The following is a 21,541-nucleotide window of genomic DNA, read 5'->3' as shown; positions in this document are numbered from 1 at the left end:
CCCCCCCCACAATGGGGGAACATTTTTGCAGAGTTAAAATTGAAATCTCTCTATCATTAACGTTTTGCTCCGGACAAGCCTTTTCAAAAGACCCTAAGTATGACTTTTACCTGTAGCCTAGCTCATACGCATGAAAACTGCTTTCACAGTGTGGATCATTTGTAACGAATTTCATTATATCCCTCCAAAAGTGTAGGAGAATGCGGCCCGGAAAAACCTATATTTTAAAACACTTTAGTGACCTTGAATATCAAACTTTTGTGAATTTTGGACTTTTTTATATAGCCTTAAAAACGTTTTCACAAGTAGACCCTGATTATGACTAGTCTGATTATGACCATTGTATTTCAATCCCTTAATAAAAAGAAAGAAATAATACAAATGTTAAAACATTTTCCCTACTTTATCTGACCTTTAACCCCTAAAGTACCTTGAAACCCTTTAAACGGGACCTAAAAATTTTTCACCAAAAACCCCTTCCCATAATTTTTCAAAGAAAAATGGGGCCCCACAATGGTTTAAATTTGGGGCAAAGTAAAATTAAAAATCCCCGTAAGCATGTAGAAAATTTTTCTTTGGACAAGCATTTTTTCCAAAAAACCTCTAGGTGTGAACTTGAACTTTGACCTAGAAAACCTGGTTTGTGCGGGGCAAACAGGGGTTGTAAAATGTTTTCATTTCTATAAAGTTTCAAATTTAAAAATTCCCTTTCCCCCGGGGGTGAGGGATAAAGATTTCCCGGACAAAAAATTGGAAAAGTTTTTAAACGGGGCGTTTTTAAAAAAATGTTTCTAAGGCATTATGTTTCCCTTTTTAATTTTTATTTATTTTGAATTAAAATTTAATTTTCATTTAACAAAAGATTTAAAATGTTTTAAAATTTTTTTCCTTCCCCTTTTTGCACGCCCCCTTTTTAAAAAAAGGTTGTATTAAAATTATTTTCCCCCTTTCGGGGCGGGTTTTGGGTGCTGGGCTGGCGTCGTCCGATTTTGTCCAGAGCATATCCCCTACCCATGGAGGAATTTTTTGTTAAATTTTTAAAAATTTTCACAATTTATGAGAACCCCGGGTGCCGTTTTGGCATGAAAATGCCAAATTTGGTCAAAGGTCAATGTCACACAAAGAGGTCTTTTCCCCGGGCCAAAAAATTTCCGCCCATCATACGGGGAATTCCAATTAAAATTGACAAAAAATGTTAAACCAAATTATGAGGCGGGGGTGTGCACCCCAAATAACCCTTTTTGACCAAGGTCAAGGTCACCCACGGGGGTTTAAACAAATTTCAGAAAAGAAATAAGGGTGTTATTCGGCCCAATTTTAGTCATCATTTTCTTGGGGGATAGAAACACAAATGGTCATTATCAGAGTACTGATGTGAAAAACAAGTTGTAATTTAGGTTAATATTAATGCAAGGTCAAGGTCATTAAATATGATAGTCAATGTCACAAAAAGAATAAAATATAGAAATGAAAATTTTAGTCCAGAGCCTACTCCTACACATATGGATGGACCCAATAAAAAAACTTCAAAAAATGGGTTCCAACACAATGAGAAAACCCAGTGTTATGTTGCATGAACCAGGTCTCTTGGTCAAATCAAGATCAAAGGTACCCACCACTTAGAGGGCTAATTAAAAAAAAGAGGGCCCAATGGCCCCCTAATCGCTTACCTGACCCCCAGATCAAAATCCATCCGAACCCAATGACCTAGATATAAGCATATTCTGCTGGACCACAAAGTTTCATGGGACAGGTGAGTTCAAAAATGTGAAACCATCTTACGTGTTAACAAGGGTTTTTTCCCAAAATTTAGGCGGTGTACCTATTTTTTCATCCAAAAATGAAACCCAAAAGGTTTAAATTTTACCCTTTGAAAACATCAAAACAAAATTTCCCGACCAAAATTTAAAAGGATATTTGGAAACCCAAAACAGTAGCCACTAGAGTGGTTTAAAAATATTTTTCTATTTTAGGGTCCCGTGACCTAGTGTTTTATCCCCAGATGACCCATGGGTTTGAACCCAATCCGAAACAAGTACCCCAGACAAGTTTTCTGCCCCAAATTTTATGACAATTGATCAAAAAATTTTGGGGGGCCCCTAGATGTTATTAAATTTTTTTTTAAAATTTTTGCTTTTGTGACCTAGTTTTTTTTAAACCGGGGATGAAACCCAATTTTTCGGGAAATTTATTCGAGCAAGTACCTTTGAAAAGCATTTTCCCGATCAAGTTTGATTTACAACTTGGTTGTCCAAAAAAAATTGTGACCGCTTAGAAGCTGTTAACCAACAGATTTTTTTCTATTTTTACTCCACGTGGCCTAGTTTTTCATCCAATAAGACCCCATGTTTTCCGAAACGTCATCCGCAGCTATCACCTAAGAATAGCCATCCTGCCGCCAAGTTTGATGAATAGATTGGGGGCAAAAAAAGGGACCGCTTAGAGTGTTTAAAAGGTTTTTTTCTTTTTTTTAAACCCCTCTAATATTTTTTATCCAGGTTTCGACCCATTCTCTATGTTGGCATTAGTGGGGGCTTGTTCCGAACTGGGTCCACCCAAAGCTATTTACCCCTAAACAAAAGCATCACGCCTGACCCCCCTTAAACCACCTTCACATTTTTTGAAGAGATGTGACAGACATGAAATGGGGTCAAAAAATGGGACTGCTTAGAGGGTTTTAATTAAAGGGTTTTTCCTAAATTTTTAGCTCCGGTCAACCTATTTTTTTTTGGTTTCCCAGCCGGATACACCCCGGTTTAACCTTCTGGCGGAACTTATATCCAAGCTATATCTTCAGAAAAGCATCTTAATTTAAAGGTTAATGCGGGAGGAATTTTGGGGGTCAAAAAATGGTGGACAAGACCCCTAAATTTGTAACAAAGGGTTTTTCTTTTTTTTAAATAGCTTCCGCTTGGACCCTGGGTTTTCATCCGAGAATGACGTCTTTTTTTCCCAAACCCCTCCCCCCCCCCCCCCCCGACGCTACACCCAGACAAAAAAATTTTCCTTTTTTTTTTTTGGGGCGGGTTTATTTAAAATGGTATTAAGGGCCCCCGAAAAAAAGGGTAAAACCGGGCTTAGGGGTTGTTAAAAAAGGTTTTTTTTCTTTTTTTTTTTAAAAGCTCCCCGGAAACCCCCCCTTAAGGTTTTTTCACCCAAAGATAAAACCATGTTCGAACTCACCCAAAACCCCTATCCCCCTTTAAAAAAGCCATCCCTAAACCCATTTTGGGAATAAAATGATTTGAGGGGAAAAAATGTGACCCCCCCCTTTTTAAAAAATTTTAAAAACCCAAGGTTTTTTTTTTAATCTTTTTTTAGGTCTTTTGCCTAGTTTTTTTTGAACCAACCCCAATGGCCCAAAAAACCATACCGGAATTTTTTAATAAAAATTTAATAACAGGGACCCCTGACAATTTTGATAATGTTTTGAGGCAAAAAATGGGGAGCTAAAAAGGTTTTCCCCCCCCCCAAAATTCTACTTTTGCAAAAGAGGAATTTTTTTAAAAAACCCAGGGGCCACATGGGGGTTTACCATTGTGGGGAAAATGCCCACGGGGAAAATTTTTTTGGGTTTAAAGGGCCCCCAAGGTCAATGTCATTTCCAGGGGGAGTAAAAGGGTTTCAAAATGTAAATATGAAAAGTGTTATTCAGACCCATTTAGTAATCATTTTATTGGGGGATTGAAACAAAAAATGGTCATTACCATAACTAACTTGGGGTGTGAAACATGTAATTTAGGTTTTAATGTAATGCAAGGTCAAGTTCACTAAATATGATAAAAATAAGAAATTTTATCCAGAGCAATTTACTTCCTCACGCATGGTGGGATTTCTAATGAAAACTTCATAGAAATGTTTCACTCACTTTGAGAAGCAGTGTCAAGTTGCAATGAACCAAGTCTCTAAAGGTTAAAGGTTTAAGGTCCCCCACTTCTTAGGGTTTATTGAAAAATGCTTGTTCGAGCCGAACTTCTACATAGTATCAGGGGATTTTAAATGTAACTTGGCACAAATTTCACCATTGTGAGGGCTTATTGCGTTACAGTATTCAGGTACCTAGTACCAAAGTCAAGGTCACATAGAAAGAGGTTTCAAAAAGTTTGTGAAATGGCGGACCAATTAGTCATCTTTCATTTGATGGATTGTAAACACTAATCTGATAACTATCATTGATTACAAGTGTGACATATGTAATTTAGGTTATATTTGCAAGGTCAACGTCCCTAGAGATGATGAAATATCCATATATTTTTGGGATTATTGGCCAGAATGCATATCTGTAATGCCCGCATCTCAGTCAAAAGCTTTTATGACAGGGCGTATTTTGCGACAATGTTGCCCTTGTTTAAAAAAACTCTAAAAGTCCTTAAATAAAACCCATTGCTTTACAAATTTGAAAAGTCTTTAAATACATGAGGTCTATGACTTCAGGTGTGCTGTAATATACAGAGCCAATGGTTATAGTTTCATTTGTTGCCAGCTGAAAGGTCCATGCTCTTTTTAAATTACTATGTGATAAAGGCTAATCATTTTCAATTCCTGAGTTTTGGGTACAAGAAGTCAAGTTTACCCAAAAGTTACAAGCACTTAAAGCAAACGTTTCACTTTACACATATACACATCAATGATCTTGTTGAAGTTTATCATGGTTACCAAAAAATTTCCCTGTTATAATAAGTTCAGCAATACTAGTAAGCCGCCTTAGCGCATGAACAAGTAAAATTTCCTTTATAGTAAATTACAAGCAAAATTACAAGCAAAATTTATGCAGTAATATTGTAAAAGCACTTTTCTATTTTCCCAAGCAATTTTCCAAGTTACCTTTATTATATATTGTACAAGCCATTTATTCTGTATATTTTCCATAGTTAAAGCAATTTTCTGTCACAAGCATTTTTTCAAAATTTACAATACATTAGCATTGAGTTTCTGTATATTGCCACAAGCAATTTTCCTGTTTACAAGCAATTTTTAAGGTTACACGCAATCTGCAAATTTCCCGGTTAACAAGCAATATGCCAGGTCACAAGCAATTTTCCCGGCATTACAAACAATTATCTATCAACAAGCAATTTTCCACAGTTACATGCAATTTCACTACATAAAAAGTTAACACTTTTACAAGAGGCAATTTTCAAAAGTGTTGGAGCACCATACTAAATACTGTATTCACATTGACTTATATACAATAATGGATGAATAATGTAAAATTTGGCATAAAAAGCAGTATTTTTCTACTAATTGTGATCATGATTTCTGCAAGCAACTTGGGGTACTACTCCAACACTTTTCAAGATAAACTTTATAGATTTCATTGAGAAAAGGCTTCATTACATTCAACAGTTTTTATGCAAAAAAATCACCCTGTAAAATGCCTGCAATCTTTATTAACTACGGACTAAGTGTGACGGCTAGGATGAGTGGTTTACACCTGGGACTAGTTATTTTAGAACTGTTGGCAGTGTGGGTTCAAACCTCGTCAGAGGCAGGCTTTTAATTGTCTCCTTGACCAAGAAACTTTACATTTAAGCATGCATTGCGTAGTACTGGTTGGTTTCAGGAAAGTATATGAGAGCATTTCAATAAGCTTATAGTTTTCAACACAATCAAACTAAAATAAATTTGTATTTTTTTGAATTTTTTTTTTTTGTGTAACAAAATGACTTTTGAAACAATTAAGCTACATACAATACAGTAATACTTTAATTACTAGTATAAGAGAACTAAACAAACAATATAACAACAAACAAAAAAAAAACAATATTAGTATGCAAAAACAAGAAAAAGCATGCAACATGAACGCAAGACCAATGACTGCTTCCCATTTTCTTTATGGCTAAGTCAGCTTAAAGCAGCCTTCAGCTTCTATTGCCTTTTAATTCAAATTGCCTTTTAATTTTTGTTGGAAAAACAATTCTTTCAAATTGCCTTTTAATTTTTGTTGGAAAAACAATTCTTTCAAATTGCCTTTTAATTTTTGTTGGAAAAAACAATTCTTTCAAATTGCCTTTTAATTTTTGTTGGAAAAACAATTCTTTCAAATTGCCTTTTAATTTTTGTTGGAAAAACAATTCTTTCAAATTGCCTTTTAATTTTTGTTGGAAAAAACAATTCTTTCAAATTGCCTTTTAATTTTTGTTGGAAAAACAATTCTTTCAAATTGCCTTTTAATTTTTGTTGGAAAAACAATTCTTTCAAATTGCCTTTTAATTTTTGTTGGAAAAACAATTCTTTCAAATTGCCTTTTAATTTTTGTTGGAAAAACAATTCTTTTCAAATTGCCTTTTAATTTTTGTTGGAAAAACAATTCTTTCAAATTGCCTTTTAATTTTTGTTGGAAAAACAATTCTTTCAAATTGCCTTTTAATTTTTGTTGGAAAAAACAATTCTTTCAAAATTGCCTTTTAATTTTTGTTGGAAAAACAATTCTATGTTGTTTCAAACTTAGTATTTCAGTAAATTTATTTTAGAAAAGTGCATCATATCACTGTTAGGCCTACTTCAAAACAGTGCCAAAAGAGCTATTTATAGGTGCTTTTCTATGTTACATAATTATAGAGAGCGATCCGTTAGACTAGAGGTCTTGATCGGTAAGTTCCTTATATTTGTTTATCTAACTCATCAACGGCAAATTTCATTTTCCCCTTAATTTTTTTTATTTGACAATTATATGAAATGATTTATTCTAAATTTAAAATAACATATTTAACCTTTACAACTAGAACTCTGTGAGTCGGATGTGTCGCCTTGTGAACAATAAAGTTTTGGAGAAATGGCCAGGACAAAAATGAAATATGAAAATTAACAAAGGGCAATAGCTCAAAGCAGTGCTCAGTTTCTGTGCACTGCACTTCTTTTCAATAAGATCTATCATCCTATGAAGTTTCAAGTCTATAGCTTTTACAATTTATGAGAAATGGCCTGGACAAAAATAAAGTATGAAAATAAACAAAGGGCAATAACTCAAAAAATAAAGAATGCAGAGTACCAGTTCTTGAGCACTGCACTTCTTCTTAATGAGATCTAACATCCTATGAAGTTTCAAGTCTATAGCTTTTATACTTTAGGAGAAATAGCTCGGACAAAAATAAAGTATGAAAATTAACAAAAGGCAATAACTCAAAAATCAAGAAGTGCAGAGTACTGGTTCTTGTGCACTGCACTTTTGGTCATTATAAGAAGCATGCATACCAAGTCTGAAGTCAATCCGACTTTAAATGACTGACTTATGATCCGGACAAGCTTAAGGGCCCGGACACCGACAACAGCGCCGACACCGCCACCAAGTAACCCCTACATGTACCCTTTTTCAAGGCGACACAAAAAACTGAAGGCCTCTTTAAAATCCACTGATGGTTGGCTTCCTAAAGATATAGGTTCATGATAGGTTTCAACACAAACTAAATATTTGATAAATCAAGCAATAAATGAAAGTGCTATGAGAAATGATATGCAAGAGTGATGCAACATGTGAAAGATTGATAGAAGGAGAATGCTGCATACATGTAAGCTCCACCCAGAAATATTGCAGAACAAAACTAGAAATGTGTCGTCATGCCACGGATGCCCCTGCATGCAGCCAAAACTTCAGATGTTATAATATTTAGTTCCAAATTTGTTTGCACAAATTATTTTTTTCCAGACACTGAAACTTTTCAGTGTTAACTTTTTGTAAATTGCATATTGCATATTTCTAGCCAAATTAATGTCTACATACATATCCACAAAAGTATGAGTGATGAAACTGAAAATTCAAAATTTTTCCAACATTCAAGGGAGATACATGTAACTTTGTGCAAAATCATTGAACCACGACCAAATTCAAACTTGAACTGCTTATTCCTAAGATGTATCTATATGTCAAATTTGAGTTGAATGTGTACAACCATTGGGAAGATAATGAACTGAAACTTAAAATTTCTGATTTTTTTTCAAAGTTCAAGAGGGATAACTCTGTCAGCTATCATCAAACCATGACCAAATTGGAAATTGACCGATGCATTCTTCTGAGATATCTATATCTTTTATTTGAGTTGAATATGTACAACTGTTGGGGAGATAATGAATGGAAACTGAAAATTTCATATTATTTTCAAAGTTAAAGGGGCATAACTCTGCCAAAAATCATTGAACCATGACCAAATTTGATCTTGACCTGTGCATTCCTTTGAAGTATCACATGTCAAATTTGAGTTGAATGTGTAATACTGTTGGGGAGATAATCAACGGAAACTGAAAATTTTATATTATTTTCAAAGTAAAAGGGGCATAACTCTGCCAAGAATCATGGAACCATGGCCAAATTTGAACTTGACCTGTATTTTTTCATGACATATCCATATGTCAAATTTGAGTTGAATGTGTAATACCTTTTGGGAGATAATGAACGGAAACTGAAAATTTCATATTATTTTCAAAGTAAAAGGGGCATAACTCTGCCAAAAATCATTGAACCAAGACCAAATTTGAAATTGACCTGCAGGGCCATTTTACCCTTCTTTGCTGTAGCCGGTATTCGGCTACTTCCCCAAGCCAACTTACTACCTTTTTTCCCCAAAAAACAGTCTAAAATTCCCCTTCTTGTGGAGATTTTCCCTTTCAGAGAAATGTTTAATCGAAGAAAAAAACTTGTAAGCAAACTTTCTTGTTTAAAAATAGATCATTGTTTTTGTCCAATGAAAGCTAATTATTCAATTACCCACTAGAGGGGTACCTCGATTCAATATAATTGAACATGGGAAAACCCCGCTGAAAGTTATTTTTTTAGTGCACATGTGATTTTTTTACGACAATACGGCGACCGATTTACGATGTCGCAAATGTAAACAATGTCACAAAACAAGAAGAAAATACGATTGAGTGACATTTGTAATTGTTTATGAAAAATTGGACAAATTGTTGACCTTCCTGTAAATGCAAGAGATTAGATGTATCCACTAGCAAGTTTGTGTGTCCTAGTAGCACAACATGCCCAAGTGTGGTAAATAGCGAGTCTAGCACAACAGTGCAAGTAACAGTGATACAGTGGGAACTGATAATAATATGTTCCCTCTGAATCAAATCAAGAACCCTCGCATGTTCCTACGTAAATTTTCTATAATTAAGAAATATGAGTCGATGTATTATTGGGCAAATAAAAAGTGGCAATAAATTGATCTGTAAAAAAATCCCTTTAACTTATGTTGGACAGAAAGCTCCTAAAATAAGTATTTGCAAATATATTACGATATTTCCTCCAAATGTATGATTTAAATAAGTCTTTATTTATAGTAATAATGGTTAAACTGCCAGTGGAAAATAAGATTTTTTCCCCAAAAGTATGAAAACCGAGCATTTTTTCCCCACAAAAAGGGCTAGGGCGCCTTCCCCAAAACTAGTGAAAAGGCCCTGACCTGTATTTTCTCATGACATATCCATATTTCAAATTTGAGTTGAATGTGTGCAACCCTTCCTAAGATAATGAATGGAAACTGATGATGACGGAATGACAGAAGGATGTAAGGAAGGAATGACGAAAGGACGGAACAGGGTAACACTATATGCCCCGGCCATTATATGGTGGGGGCATAAAAATACATAACAGCTAGGCATAAAATTATCTAGGTGATGTAAAAACATGTGATATATTAATATAGTAAGGATTCTTTGGCACTGCACTTTCTTTTCCAGATGTCTATTACTGTGTGAAGTTTTGATCAATATCTTTCACAAACATAATTTAATAATATAAAGTGAGATAATCAACATAATAAGCAATGACGAGTTTTGTTTCTTTGTCACAGCACTTCCTCTCTCTAGTCTCTACAAATGTATGTCATTTAAATGAGACATCACTGATAGTTTAGATCAGAACTGAGAAGTTATACTCATAACAATCATTTTCAACTTAAGGGAGATAATTAATAAATTAAGCATGATAGAGTTATGATTCTTGGACATTGCACTATCTTTTTATGACCTCTATGGTTGTGTGAAGTTTAAATAGAAATAGAAATAGTTATTCTCCTGACAAGAGTGTGACAGACCACCAAACTAACATTTGGATATATTAATTTACTTAGGTGGCTGTTCTCCCAATTGTTTATAGCCACATAGCCATATAACTGCTTACAGATTGAATGACATCAAAGAAAAAGTACAGTAACTAATTGTTCCTGTAGCCACCAACACATGTAAGTACCATAAAGTATGCACTGACAGAGATGGATTGAGAAGGCAGCAGGGCTTTTTTACACAGGCTAGGAAAGCAGCCCTGCCCTTAATTTTGGTGTGAAATTTAACGGTATATTTGCAAAAGGGGAAGAAACTTGATGTAAATTCAATTTTTGAGGAAAACTGCAAGACTTTAAAGAATTTTTCTTTGGGGAAGACCCTTGCTATAGAAGGTAAAAAAAACCTATGTGGTGACTAAATGCTTTCCTTCTGGCAGGAGTATAGAAAACACAAATAACTTACTATGTTTTGACTGGAGATCACTTGTTCCCATCGCAACACTAGTTTCATAGCTCATATCCCTGCTGTTATCTAACATGGTAGACATCCCATCCGTCAAGCTTTCATCTTGTATAAAACCACTTTGAGGCAGCTCCATGCCTGTGATCTTTAGGTCTGTCTCAGAATCAGTACTACACTCTTGTTTAATGTTCACAGTACCATCGCTGCCTATGTTTAAATTACTTGTTTCATTCTGAGTCTGTTCAGAATATGTATCTATTGAAGGCACGTGTTCATTTATACTTGAATTCTCCGTATATGATGCTGATCGACCTTGGTTATCTTCTGCTTCAGAGGTCACAACAGTTTCAGACACTTGTGGCAAAGATTGTTGCGAGTCCATTGAACCTACATGTAGATTAGCACCAAGTTTACCGTAAAAATTTGATTCAGGTTCCATTTTGTTTACAATGTTGTTTGACGAATCATTATCATGTAAACCTGGCGACATGCGAGGCGTCACTCTAAAATTTGATCGATTTCCTCGGCCCCTATTTTTCTTATATGGCTCATGTCTCAGTCCCAGATCTACCCTCTTTGAGCTGTAACACATCTCCGAGGAATTTGTCCGGTATTCTGGTAATGCAGCACCGAACTCCATGCTCGTAGATTCCCGGGATCCATCTTTTGTCTGAATTTGCTCCCTGCTTTTCATGTGAAGTCCTACAAAAGATCACGGAAAAATTATTTTCTACATGTATAAAGAATCTACCCAGCTATATTACAAAATGTTGGTATTTATACTAAGGTGCCCACTCTTGCCTGAAATAATAATCAGAGGGGTACCTGTGGTCTTTTTCTGGCTTGACAGCTTGACAGTTACCATATGATCATAACAGTGCCAGTGTCTTTTAAACCTGCACTTGAAAGTTGTCATATGACCTTAACAGTGTCAGAGTGTCTTAGAAGACCCGACTATAAATGTGTCCACAGGACATGGATGCCTCCACATTCCACTGTTTTGTCTAGTTATGGACAGTCAGGGTATCAGAAGGTCTGATGGACAAGGTCAAATCTATATATGCCTCTCTATGCCACACCTTTTAACCTGTAACTTGCTGTACTAAAAGTGATTTTGTTTGTTTGTTTGTTTCATTTTACGCCTTTTCCCAACAGTATTTCAGTCATATAGGCGGTAGTTACCTAACCATCGTTCCTGGAGAGTTACAACAGTACTAGACTACCTTCCTCCGTGCTAAACTACCAAAGCATCTCCTGGGGATCAAACCCATGCCAGAGAGATACCTGGATTAGAAGTCATCGACTCTAACCCCTCGACCAAGGAGGCGGTCTATACTGACTGCATGTTTTTACAAAATATTATGTTGTAGTAGCTTTCTGAGGCTTTGTATTTTGCTATGAGTAGCGTTAGAAAATTGATATTTCGCAAAACCAAAGGTCGACTGGGATATCAATGCTCCCAAGCTGCAAGTAGCAAAGTAAATGGCCTCAGAAAGCTTCTACTATATAATTATCCTTTTATTATATACCTGTACATTTTTAAGATAAGTTGCAATATAATTTACTTTTATTAGTTATTTCAGAAGCTAAAACATAGCAGTTAAGTTATAATATTCACTAATTACAGATGAATATGTATTCTTTTAAGCAAAAGAGAAGCCTTTAGTAGTTTTGGTTCCTCGTTGCAAATGCTAAATGCTACGTAATACTATTATCAGATGGAAACCAACATGAAAAGTAGTCTGGCACTTATATATATATTACCCTATTTGTCACTAACATAAAAAGGATTTATCTATTCATTGAAGCCTATTCATTCTTCATGATTTGCATGTATTTTAATGAGAAATTTTATATGTAAATAGTAAATTATCTTATAATTTGGCTGCTGTCCACATTGTAACGTTTCCACAAAATTTGTGTCTGCTGCAAAAAAGCATGTAAATCATGCTTAAAGATTCTCACAAGTACTTACTTTTCAAGCAAAATCCTAAATATTGTGACTTAAATTCGTCATGACTGTCCAGAAATAACCTGCCCAACTCAGAGCCGTGGTAACTGATAGATCCATCTGATAGGTTAGCACTAAGAACTACGGTCTCTTCCTCAGTCTCACTAGAAATCTGTTCAACCTTATAAATATACAATAAAACATACATTAGATATAGGATATTGAATTAATAAATGCTCTGGCTCATGAAAATATGTGGCAGTTTATCATGTTTAATAAAAAATATATATTCCATATTTCACTCAAACAAAAAAAAATACCCTCTTAATATTATGCGAGCCTCTTTCAAGTAAAATATAGAGGATTTTTGTTTAGTTCAGTGTAAGATCGGAATATATTTCACCGAGTGAGCACCAAAAGGTATATTTCACTAGTGGCGCAGCTTTTGGTGTTCACAAGGTGAAATATATTTCGATCTTACACTAAACTAAACAAATTTTCTTTTTATTATATGCAAAGAAACGTTTTAAAAAGACTTTAACCTAATACTGAATGAAAAGCGCGCCAATTAATAATACGTGACGTCATTTACGACGTCACGTCATTAAGTTGGTACCCAGTACTGTGCACGCTGGTATTTCACTGAAACAACATAAGGGGCTTAAATTCAAAACAGTGAAATTATCAAAGTGGTAATTTCACTGTTTCAAACAGTGAAATTACCAGTTTTATATCACTGATATATTTCTATAAACCACCGAAAAGCATGTAATAAACTATTTTATTCAATGAGTTTAATTAATCAAGTAATGAATTTAAACAAATTCAAGATGATATTCCATTTATCACATTACCAAATAATATCTGTTAACAGTGAAAATAATCCTTTTTTGTTCATGATTCAGAAAAATTGTTGTCACTTACTATATGAGTTTAAATTTAATAATGACTTTATTGAACAAGTTATATTATAAAGCCAACTTGTTCAATAAATCAAGTAATGAATCAACATGTATATAAATATTATAATATTCTATTTATCACTTAACCAACATAAGAAAGGTTTACAGTGAAAATAAACCTTTTTTCGTTAATGACTAGCCAACAGTGTTACACAAACATTTACAGCATCTTTTAGCTATGTTTGTATTATGCAAATGACATCAAGTCAAAATATTTGCATTGCTGTGCAATACCATATTTACAGAGCCTTAAAAGTGGCATGGGTATGTCATAATGTGAATAATATAATTTATGCCATCAGGAAACAAGAGCTCCAAGACATAAATAGCATCCTAGTGCTTGACAATAAAACATTGGATTTTATAAAGTGACATCATGCCAATTCAAGAGTAAAACTAATTATGGTCATTGGTGTTTAGGTAAAACTCAAAATAACTTCACATTTTGTCATATTTGTTTTCAACTGTATGATAAATATCACTAGAATAACCAATAACCACAGTTACACACATACATATGATATATCTACAAATATTTGACAGAAATGATCAGTAACATTCAATCTATAAATAGAGTGAGGCAGTCTTCTTATATTTTAGACAGTTTTTTAAATTTTATCCTGAACATTTGTCATTATTAATTATTGTTAAAGCATTCTACAATAATTTGAAGTACATCATATTTGCCAAAGATTGGTTCTAAGTGAGGTTTTTTCCCTTCTATAGCAGGGGCTGTTTAAAGGTGGCTTCCGAAAAGAAAAATTCTTTAAAAACATGCCATTTTCCACCAAAATTGAATTTTTCTTCCCCTTTTGCAAATATACTGTATATTTTTTACCCCAAATTTAAGGCAGAAATTACTTCCCCAACCTGTGAAAAAAGCCCTTAAGCCTTTCCCTTTTATAAAAACATACCAGTTGTTGTATTTGACTCTTCAGAACTGCCTTTAGAATAACTTTGTATCCAGGAATTTCTTTTATTACTTCAAGGTCCGGCACCTTCATTCTTATGTTCTGAAATATAAATTTAATATATCTAGAATCTTAACCTATAATAATTGTAATGATCCTGAGAAAATGACAATGGGGAGCAGTCAGCCTAGTGGTTAAAATGTCTGCCTCTCAACACAGGGATCATGGGTTCGATTCCTACTTGGGTCACGACCATGTTTCTTTATATGACACCAGTACTGGAGCTGACTTGAAAGTGATTAATATAAGTTTCAAAAACTTGTTTTCGCAATCAAGCTTAAATATATATGTTTAAACTAAATTTTAACATGGCATGCCTATAGGTTAATGTTTCATATCCCCCATTTCTCTATGAAAGAAACAAAGAAATTAATAAAAGACAAAAATTATAGAAACATGTAATGGAAATGAAAGAGTATGTTTGGAAGTCAGCATATTGTTATTTTCTCAAGTCATGATGTCATTGTGGAAAACACCCCTGTCACAATGACCCACATGACCAAAATGTACTAAAAAATAGGTATAATAAAAAATACATCCATAAGAGTAGAGATTAGATGCTGTTTTATTTAAAATATTTTGATTTTACCAAACATAAGTTGACTACTTAAAAGTAAAACTCTAATTATAACAGCAACATAACGTCATTCTAAGAATGCAATTCATTCGTAATCTTTAAAGTGTGCAGGAATGATGTCATTTCATGCACGACACTTGTCTTACACAGAGTATTTCCTCGTTGAAATTTCTATAAAAACACCGCCATCTTGGCAAATATAAGCAACTAATTGGTCGATTTATTTCCCGAAAAAATACCCGGAATTTAAAACAAAAAACAAAAAAAACGACCAATCAGATGACGGTCGTTAATATTCGCGAAATTTTTTTTATGTTAATTATACAGAAATTTCAACAAGGAAATACTCTAAAGCCGCAGGTGACTTTATATCACATTACAATTATAGGTTAATAAGGGGAAGTCAAAGACCGGGCCCGCGAAGCGGGTCCGGGCTTTGGCTTGCCCGGCTATAGACTACACGTGTATAATTAAAGAAAATTCAAATAAAAAACAATTAAAAAATATATAGAATTCTATACCTATCAATGAAATTTTATAGTGTCAGTTCTAGTTAGGTGCCACCATTTACAATGTAACTCAATGATTAAAGGCGGTGTATTCCGATAACGGAACAAATCTCAACTTTTCGGATTAATAATAATCATCGAATGTTCCGAGTGAAAACCGAAGTGGGTACATATAATACCGAATGATACCTTTAAAACGGAAAAATGAAAGGATTTTTACCGACTTCCCAGTTCATAGGCTTTGCCTAATTTCATATTAGTGTGTTTTGAGTATTTTTATGTAGTTTTTATTGCTCAGCATGATCAAAGCTTGCGACATTATTTCGAATGATTGCAACAGTAGTGTAAATTTGTGTTTTCTGCGTAGCCATGATTCATGTCAACCTCGCGTAAATGAATAGTTTTTTGTTACTTCGGCGGCTAGTACTCATAAAATAAAAGCGATATAAGAAAAGTTTTACCTTGGTTAGATAGATAAATTATTAGACTACTTATTGCATTATAATTCCTTTCTATTTATGCTGTATTGTTTAAAATATCTGCGAGGCAAAAACTCAGATCAATTGGGCATAGACACCTTCTTATGGGAGTTGTTACCCTTGTCTAGATATAAGTACATAGTGTAATGGGAATGGACTTATAATTCATTTCTGACTTAGGATAAATGTTTTCTACTTTTAAACACATATTTTGTGAACATTCAATGAGCCGTACCCCTGTGGTTTATTTTAGCATATTATTCTGTTACGCCCTCAGCGAATCCGTTTGTGGGATTGTTAATTGTAAGTTATTACACATATCTACTGATAAAAATCAGTCAAACATATAATTTATCTATAAAAAAATAGAATAAACAACTAACATAAACTAATTTTTCTTTCTTTCAAACTATATTGTTGTTGTTGTCGTCTTCGTCGTTGTTGTTGTTGTTGTTGTTCTTGTTTACGTTTATGCCCCATACTATTTTTCTGCAATCGGTAATCATCGGGTATTTCCGTAGAAAGAGAGTGGGCGGATAGTAAAAATACAAATGGGCATATCAGAGACTTTTCATACAGATCTGTGCAAATATTTGCACGTATTAATAAAAATATTAAAAATTTTCTTTTAGTTAGATTACAGACGTTTCACTTCCAATATGTACCTGTAGAACAGTTTGCACACCAATAATTTTCATTGTGGACGTGTGTTATAAAACAAGTGTTCAAAATAAACGTCCTGACAAATCTACTGTTCAGTAATAACATTAAAATAAAAAAAAGAAAGAAAAATCAGAATCCCTCCGGAGCGTCCAAAACGACAAAAATATATTTATAAGAATGTCCCAGGCTCGGTTACGTTATAAGGTCTCAACCCGGTACGGAATTAGACCGAACACGTTGTAGTCTTTAAAAGTTTGAAGTGGCCCAATTTAAGTCATCTCTAGTTAGATTGGTCATAATTAAAGTGTATTTATTGCATGTGTGTAGTTTTTGTGTGTTATATGATGACTTTAAAAGTTTGTTTTTTTGTGTATTCTCCAGGAACTCATTTGTTGGCGGAAGGATTAAAGATGTACTACCCACCAGCTGTCAGGAGTTTTTAAAGTGGTGAATTTAAACAGTGTTACAAGAAAAGCATTGATGCAAAGCATCAAAGGGCGTCCAAGCAAGAAATGCAGAAAGTGAAGATGAACTAGTAGACATATGATGACAAGATATTCTTATAAACTTTTCAATGGTTAATTTGTTTTTACCAGAATGAACGGACGAAAGACATTGTTCATTATGAACTTTGATTGGCATGCTAGAGATTAGAATATTACTTGTTATTTCTTTATGATCGTGATTGTTAATAGCAACGGATATACATGTATACCATCATTTATAATCCATATGTGTAACGCATGATCAACACCTTGTGGAATTGTCTCTTATTATGTTATCGCTATTAGCGAAGACCCCCTATTAAGGTATCTGTTCACACTTAGTAAAAATATGACACTGGTTATATTACCATGTTGATCATGTTGAGCATAATTGTTTATTATACAATAATTGTAATATCTATTTTAATATAAAAAATACAGATTTTATGAATATTGCTTTCCTCTCTTTTTTTTGTGTTTTATGTGCTATTTTAATACTGAGTTTTTACGTTTACTACTCTTTTTTTTATCAAAATTGTAAAATAAATTTTAAGAATTCAATTGTCATATTGACCGACGATTATAAATCAAAACTTAACTGGAAAAAGTCAGTAAATTATTCTTAATCTTTCAATATATAATATTGTTTATTCTTAAACAATGTACATGTACATTTGTATTTTTCTTTATCATTTTTTAAATTATCAATCAATTGAATAATTCATAAAATCTAATTTGTAACTTTGAATAATTCCTCGGCATCTTTACTAAACACGAATAACAAATTAAATAAAATGTTTCAAAGTTGATAGTGTCATATTAATACCATAAAAATGTACCTTTTGCTCAATTATTGCACATATTTATTGTTTTTATCTCATAAAGTTAAAATGAAACATGCTATTGTTGTTGTTGTTGGTTTTTTTTTCGAATTGTATGTTATGTATAATAATGAGTTAATCTGTGTTTATTAATTATTGTAACCAAACTAAGTGACAAACATTCATTTTGGAAAAAAAGCTTATTTATCTGTAAAATATTTGTTCTGTTCTGTAACGATATCAAACATCTACTCCAAAACCGTGAGAGACCGGACAATAAACGTGTGATACTATTCGCCGGTCACTAGTAAATCCCGGTCAAAATAGACCGGGAGAGACCGGGAATTACCGATAGCAGTACATCCCTCTATAAATAGATTTTCGGAATGTTTAGGTCATCAACTCATCATTCTATTTTAACATACCATAATAACCCACTGTGTACTACAAAATGATAAATAAAAAAAAACGAAGAGACGGAAAAGGTTATTTCATGCATTGCGAAATTCTCCAGTTCGCTATTCATTGTACATATCGAGACATTTTTTTAAATCAAGCACCCTCATACCGATCGGAATGCTCGGCTTTTATTATGTGGTCATAATAAAAGGCTCGAGAAGTTGCTGTCGCCCATTCACAAAATCTGATTTCATTCCATAAGGGCGCCGCGCTTCGGCGCGGAGGCCAACAACAGAATGAAGATTTCTGAAAAATGTAGGTGGCTAACCTATTATATTTTGGGCCTCATTGGACTTAGATAGTGTTTATGTTTAAAGTGGAAGACAGTATATAATTCATCAAGAACAGTGGAATCCAGAATTAAGCCTCAAATGTGACTGATTTACTATAGAACAAATAGTACGAAAATTCACCGGGCCGAGTCCATAAATTGAGCCTGTTCATGCACGGTACGTACTGGAAAAATCAAAATACTGTCCACGGCCCTAGCTAGCACCGGCTTAAGCAGAATTCAATTTTTAAACATGGAAATGGTAAGATTCTGAATTTAAATACATATGCAAAATCAGATATTTGGTAATGAAACATCGGCACAATTGACATGCAAGTACGAGTGTAATGTCTTGTTATGAACCAGCAGCGTGATATGTCTTGAAAATGAAATATTTGATAATCTCTATTTTACCCGATGCTGTAAATAGCTTATACATGTAGCTGGAGCTCTTTGTTTTAAGGAACTTCTATTTAACTTTGCTGGTGGAGATATATATTGTCGACAATTTTCAACTTAATAAATATACAATGAATTTGAAATATGTACCTATATCCGAAGCGATTTACACATGTTACATATCTACTGAGTCAATACGTCACGGATGTGTATTTCCGTTATATGCATACGCCTTTTAACTAGGAAAAATAATTCCATGTTATTTGTTCAAATTTTTAATTACGAATTTCACTATAAAATTTACGTGACAGCATGTGCTATTCTGGTGGGCTGTGTTACTATCGTTGATTGCGTTAAACCCTACTCACCTTCATCCTGCATGCTCGTAATGGTACATCTTATATAAATGTTGCAATACAACAAACAATAATGGCATACTCTTATAATACTCGTTATGCGAAGTTAAATAAAATTCTTGTTTCTTCCTAGTTAGTAACTTTTAAACTAATCTATTACATGTACTTATATTGATCGTTCCTTGAACATTAACATGCAAATCCTGCATTCATAGTTTTATAAATTCCGTTAAGACACCCGGAAGATAAGATCGCCATCTAATTATTGCTAGGGATAACACTGCATGGTTCATATTTGCTTTGACCTTAGATACAGATTGTGGAAAATGCTTATAAATTGTAAATTTTGAACGGGACAATGCTAACAATATTACCTACAGTCATAGTTTCAGAGTTCAGCTGTAATTTTAGAATTAAGCTTTAACTGTACTGCTTATTGGTTCTTTTTTTACTTTTAAGATATCACTTACCCTCACAGGTGAAATTTTTCAAGGAGATTTTTGCCTCGCCTGAGACAAAATGCATCTTTATCACATAAATCTTTATCACTTCAGCACATAGAAAAATGGAATAAATGTAAACGTGCATGCACAGACAAAATATATGATAAACATACATAATAAATTCACAAATAGAAAGCAAACAGTAATTTGATACACTATTTCATTAGTGACAGTACGTTTGCTTTGTCATGTTATATATCATTATATGTTATCATATCATAATGTATAATTACATGTTTTTGATATTAATACGTGTTCAATATTATTAACTAAACAACTATACTCTTCATCCAGACCATAGTAAAAAGAACATTAAATGAATATATATATACTTGTTTCATGCATAAATTGTTCACAAATTCTTGGAATATCATACATTTCCAATAGCATAGGTGACAACAGCTGCTCTGTCCGCATGATGCTTATCAATGTTCTAATGATTCTGCATCAACACAATCTGCCTGGTCTGAAATTTCACAATGCAAGCATATATAAAGCAAGAAGGATGAAAATATAAATATACTAAATAATGATAAACAGCAAACAAATCACAAACATAGTATGCATCGCATACATAAAGATAGCTCTGCATTTTGCATGCCTTACGACTAAAACTACATCGTTATCCTTTTGTAGGTCTTTTGATTAATTTTCATTTTCAGTTACTTTGTAGGTTTCTATGGTTTCCCATTTGTAAAAAAAATATAATGACTACCGACCGTTTTTGTGCCCTGGCTTGTTTAGTGTCATGTCCTGATCCTGTGGTGGGGGATGCGTTTGTTGAATGCCGCCTTTCCTTGTTGATCTTGTTTTTCATATATTGTCCCGTACTGCACACTCATATGTGAATGAATTTGACCTTTTTGTGCTAAAGACAAAGGTTAAAAACATTAAATTATTTTTGTTTCATGGTTTTATCTAAGCTAACTTTAGGCCTCTCGTTTTTGCACTTGTCCTCGGAAAGTCTTTTTTTTTCTTTATTTTTGAGGTGATTTTGAAAGACTTTTAATTAATAAGGAAAGAAGTAAAATATCACTATTCATTTAATAAATAAAAGATATATTTCTCAATTAGACAAACTATTATATTCACGTAGTCGCTGGATACGAAGTCTAGAAATTATCATTCTTCTTTTTTCAAGTAGTCGTTTGTACATTATAAATAAATATTTTCGTTCCTAATTTAAGCCCTATCTTTACAAGTACTAATCACATGATAGAAAAAAAATATATTACAAGAGAGTATAGTACTAATGTTGATATTCAATCAAGTTTTCTATGTTAATGAATAGCACAGATAGGAGTATATTGTTAAAACTTGCAGTATTCTGTAAAAAAAATATATCAGCATTTAAGTAACTGATAACTAAGCTTATTTTTATAATGTAACCTTTCATTTTTATTTATATTTTAGTATATTTCGTGGATATCACTTTATGATATGTCATATTATATGTATATTATTGTATATGTGACTGATGCCTCTAAGAGGCCCAGCATTTTCAATAAACTGTTCAAACTGTTCATTTATGTCAGTCATGTATAAATCCGCTTTGAAGCCACGTTAATGATTATCCACACATTCGGTGATGAAATTTATATATATAGCAAATTGCCAACAAAATTCAATTAAGCATGTTGTATATAGAGAACAAAATAATGATGCTCTAATCAAATT

General features: G+C 33.4%; 1 protein-coding gene across 1 annotated transcript in view; it reads right to left on the bottom strand.

Annotated features, from left to right (window-relative positions):
- The window catches only part of LOC132713278 (uncharacterized), a 31,571-nt gene extending 15,189 nt beyond the window's left edge, over window positions 1-16,382 (bottom strand). The window contains exons 1-4 of the mRNA XM_060695793.1: window positions 16,291-16,382; window positions 14,286-14,384; window positions 12,434-12,590; window positions 10,459-11,160 (exon numbers count right to left, since the gene is read on the bottom strand). Of these exons, the coding sequence (XP_060551776.1) occupies window positions 10,459-11,160; window positions 12,434-12,590; window positions 14,286-14,375 (949 nt within the window). The 5' untranslated portion in view covers window positions 14,376-14,384; window positions 16,291-16,382. The remainder of the gene's footprint in view (window positions 1-10,458; window positions 11,161-12,433; window positions 12,591-14,285; window positions 14,385-16,290) is intronic.
- Between the last annotated feature and the right edge of the window lie 5,159 nt (window positions 16,383-21,541).

This window comes from Ruditapes philippinarum, unplaced genomic scaffold (genome assembly GCF_026571515.1).
Source record: "Ruditapes philippinarum isolate M1 unplaced genomic scaffold, ASM2657151v2 ctg4006_1_1_1_1, whole genome shotgun sequence".
NCBI classification, from domain to species: domain Eukaryota; kingdom Metazoa; phylum Mollusca; class Bivalvia; order Venerida; family Veneridae; genus Ruditapes; species Ruditapes philippinarum.
This window is presented reverse-complemented; position numbering and strand designations above follow the sequence as displayed.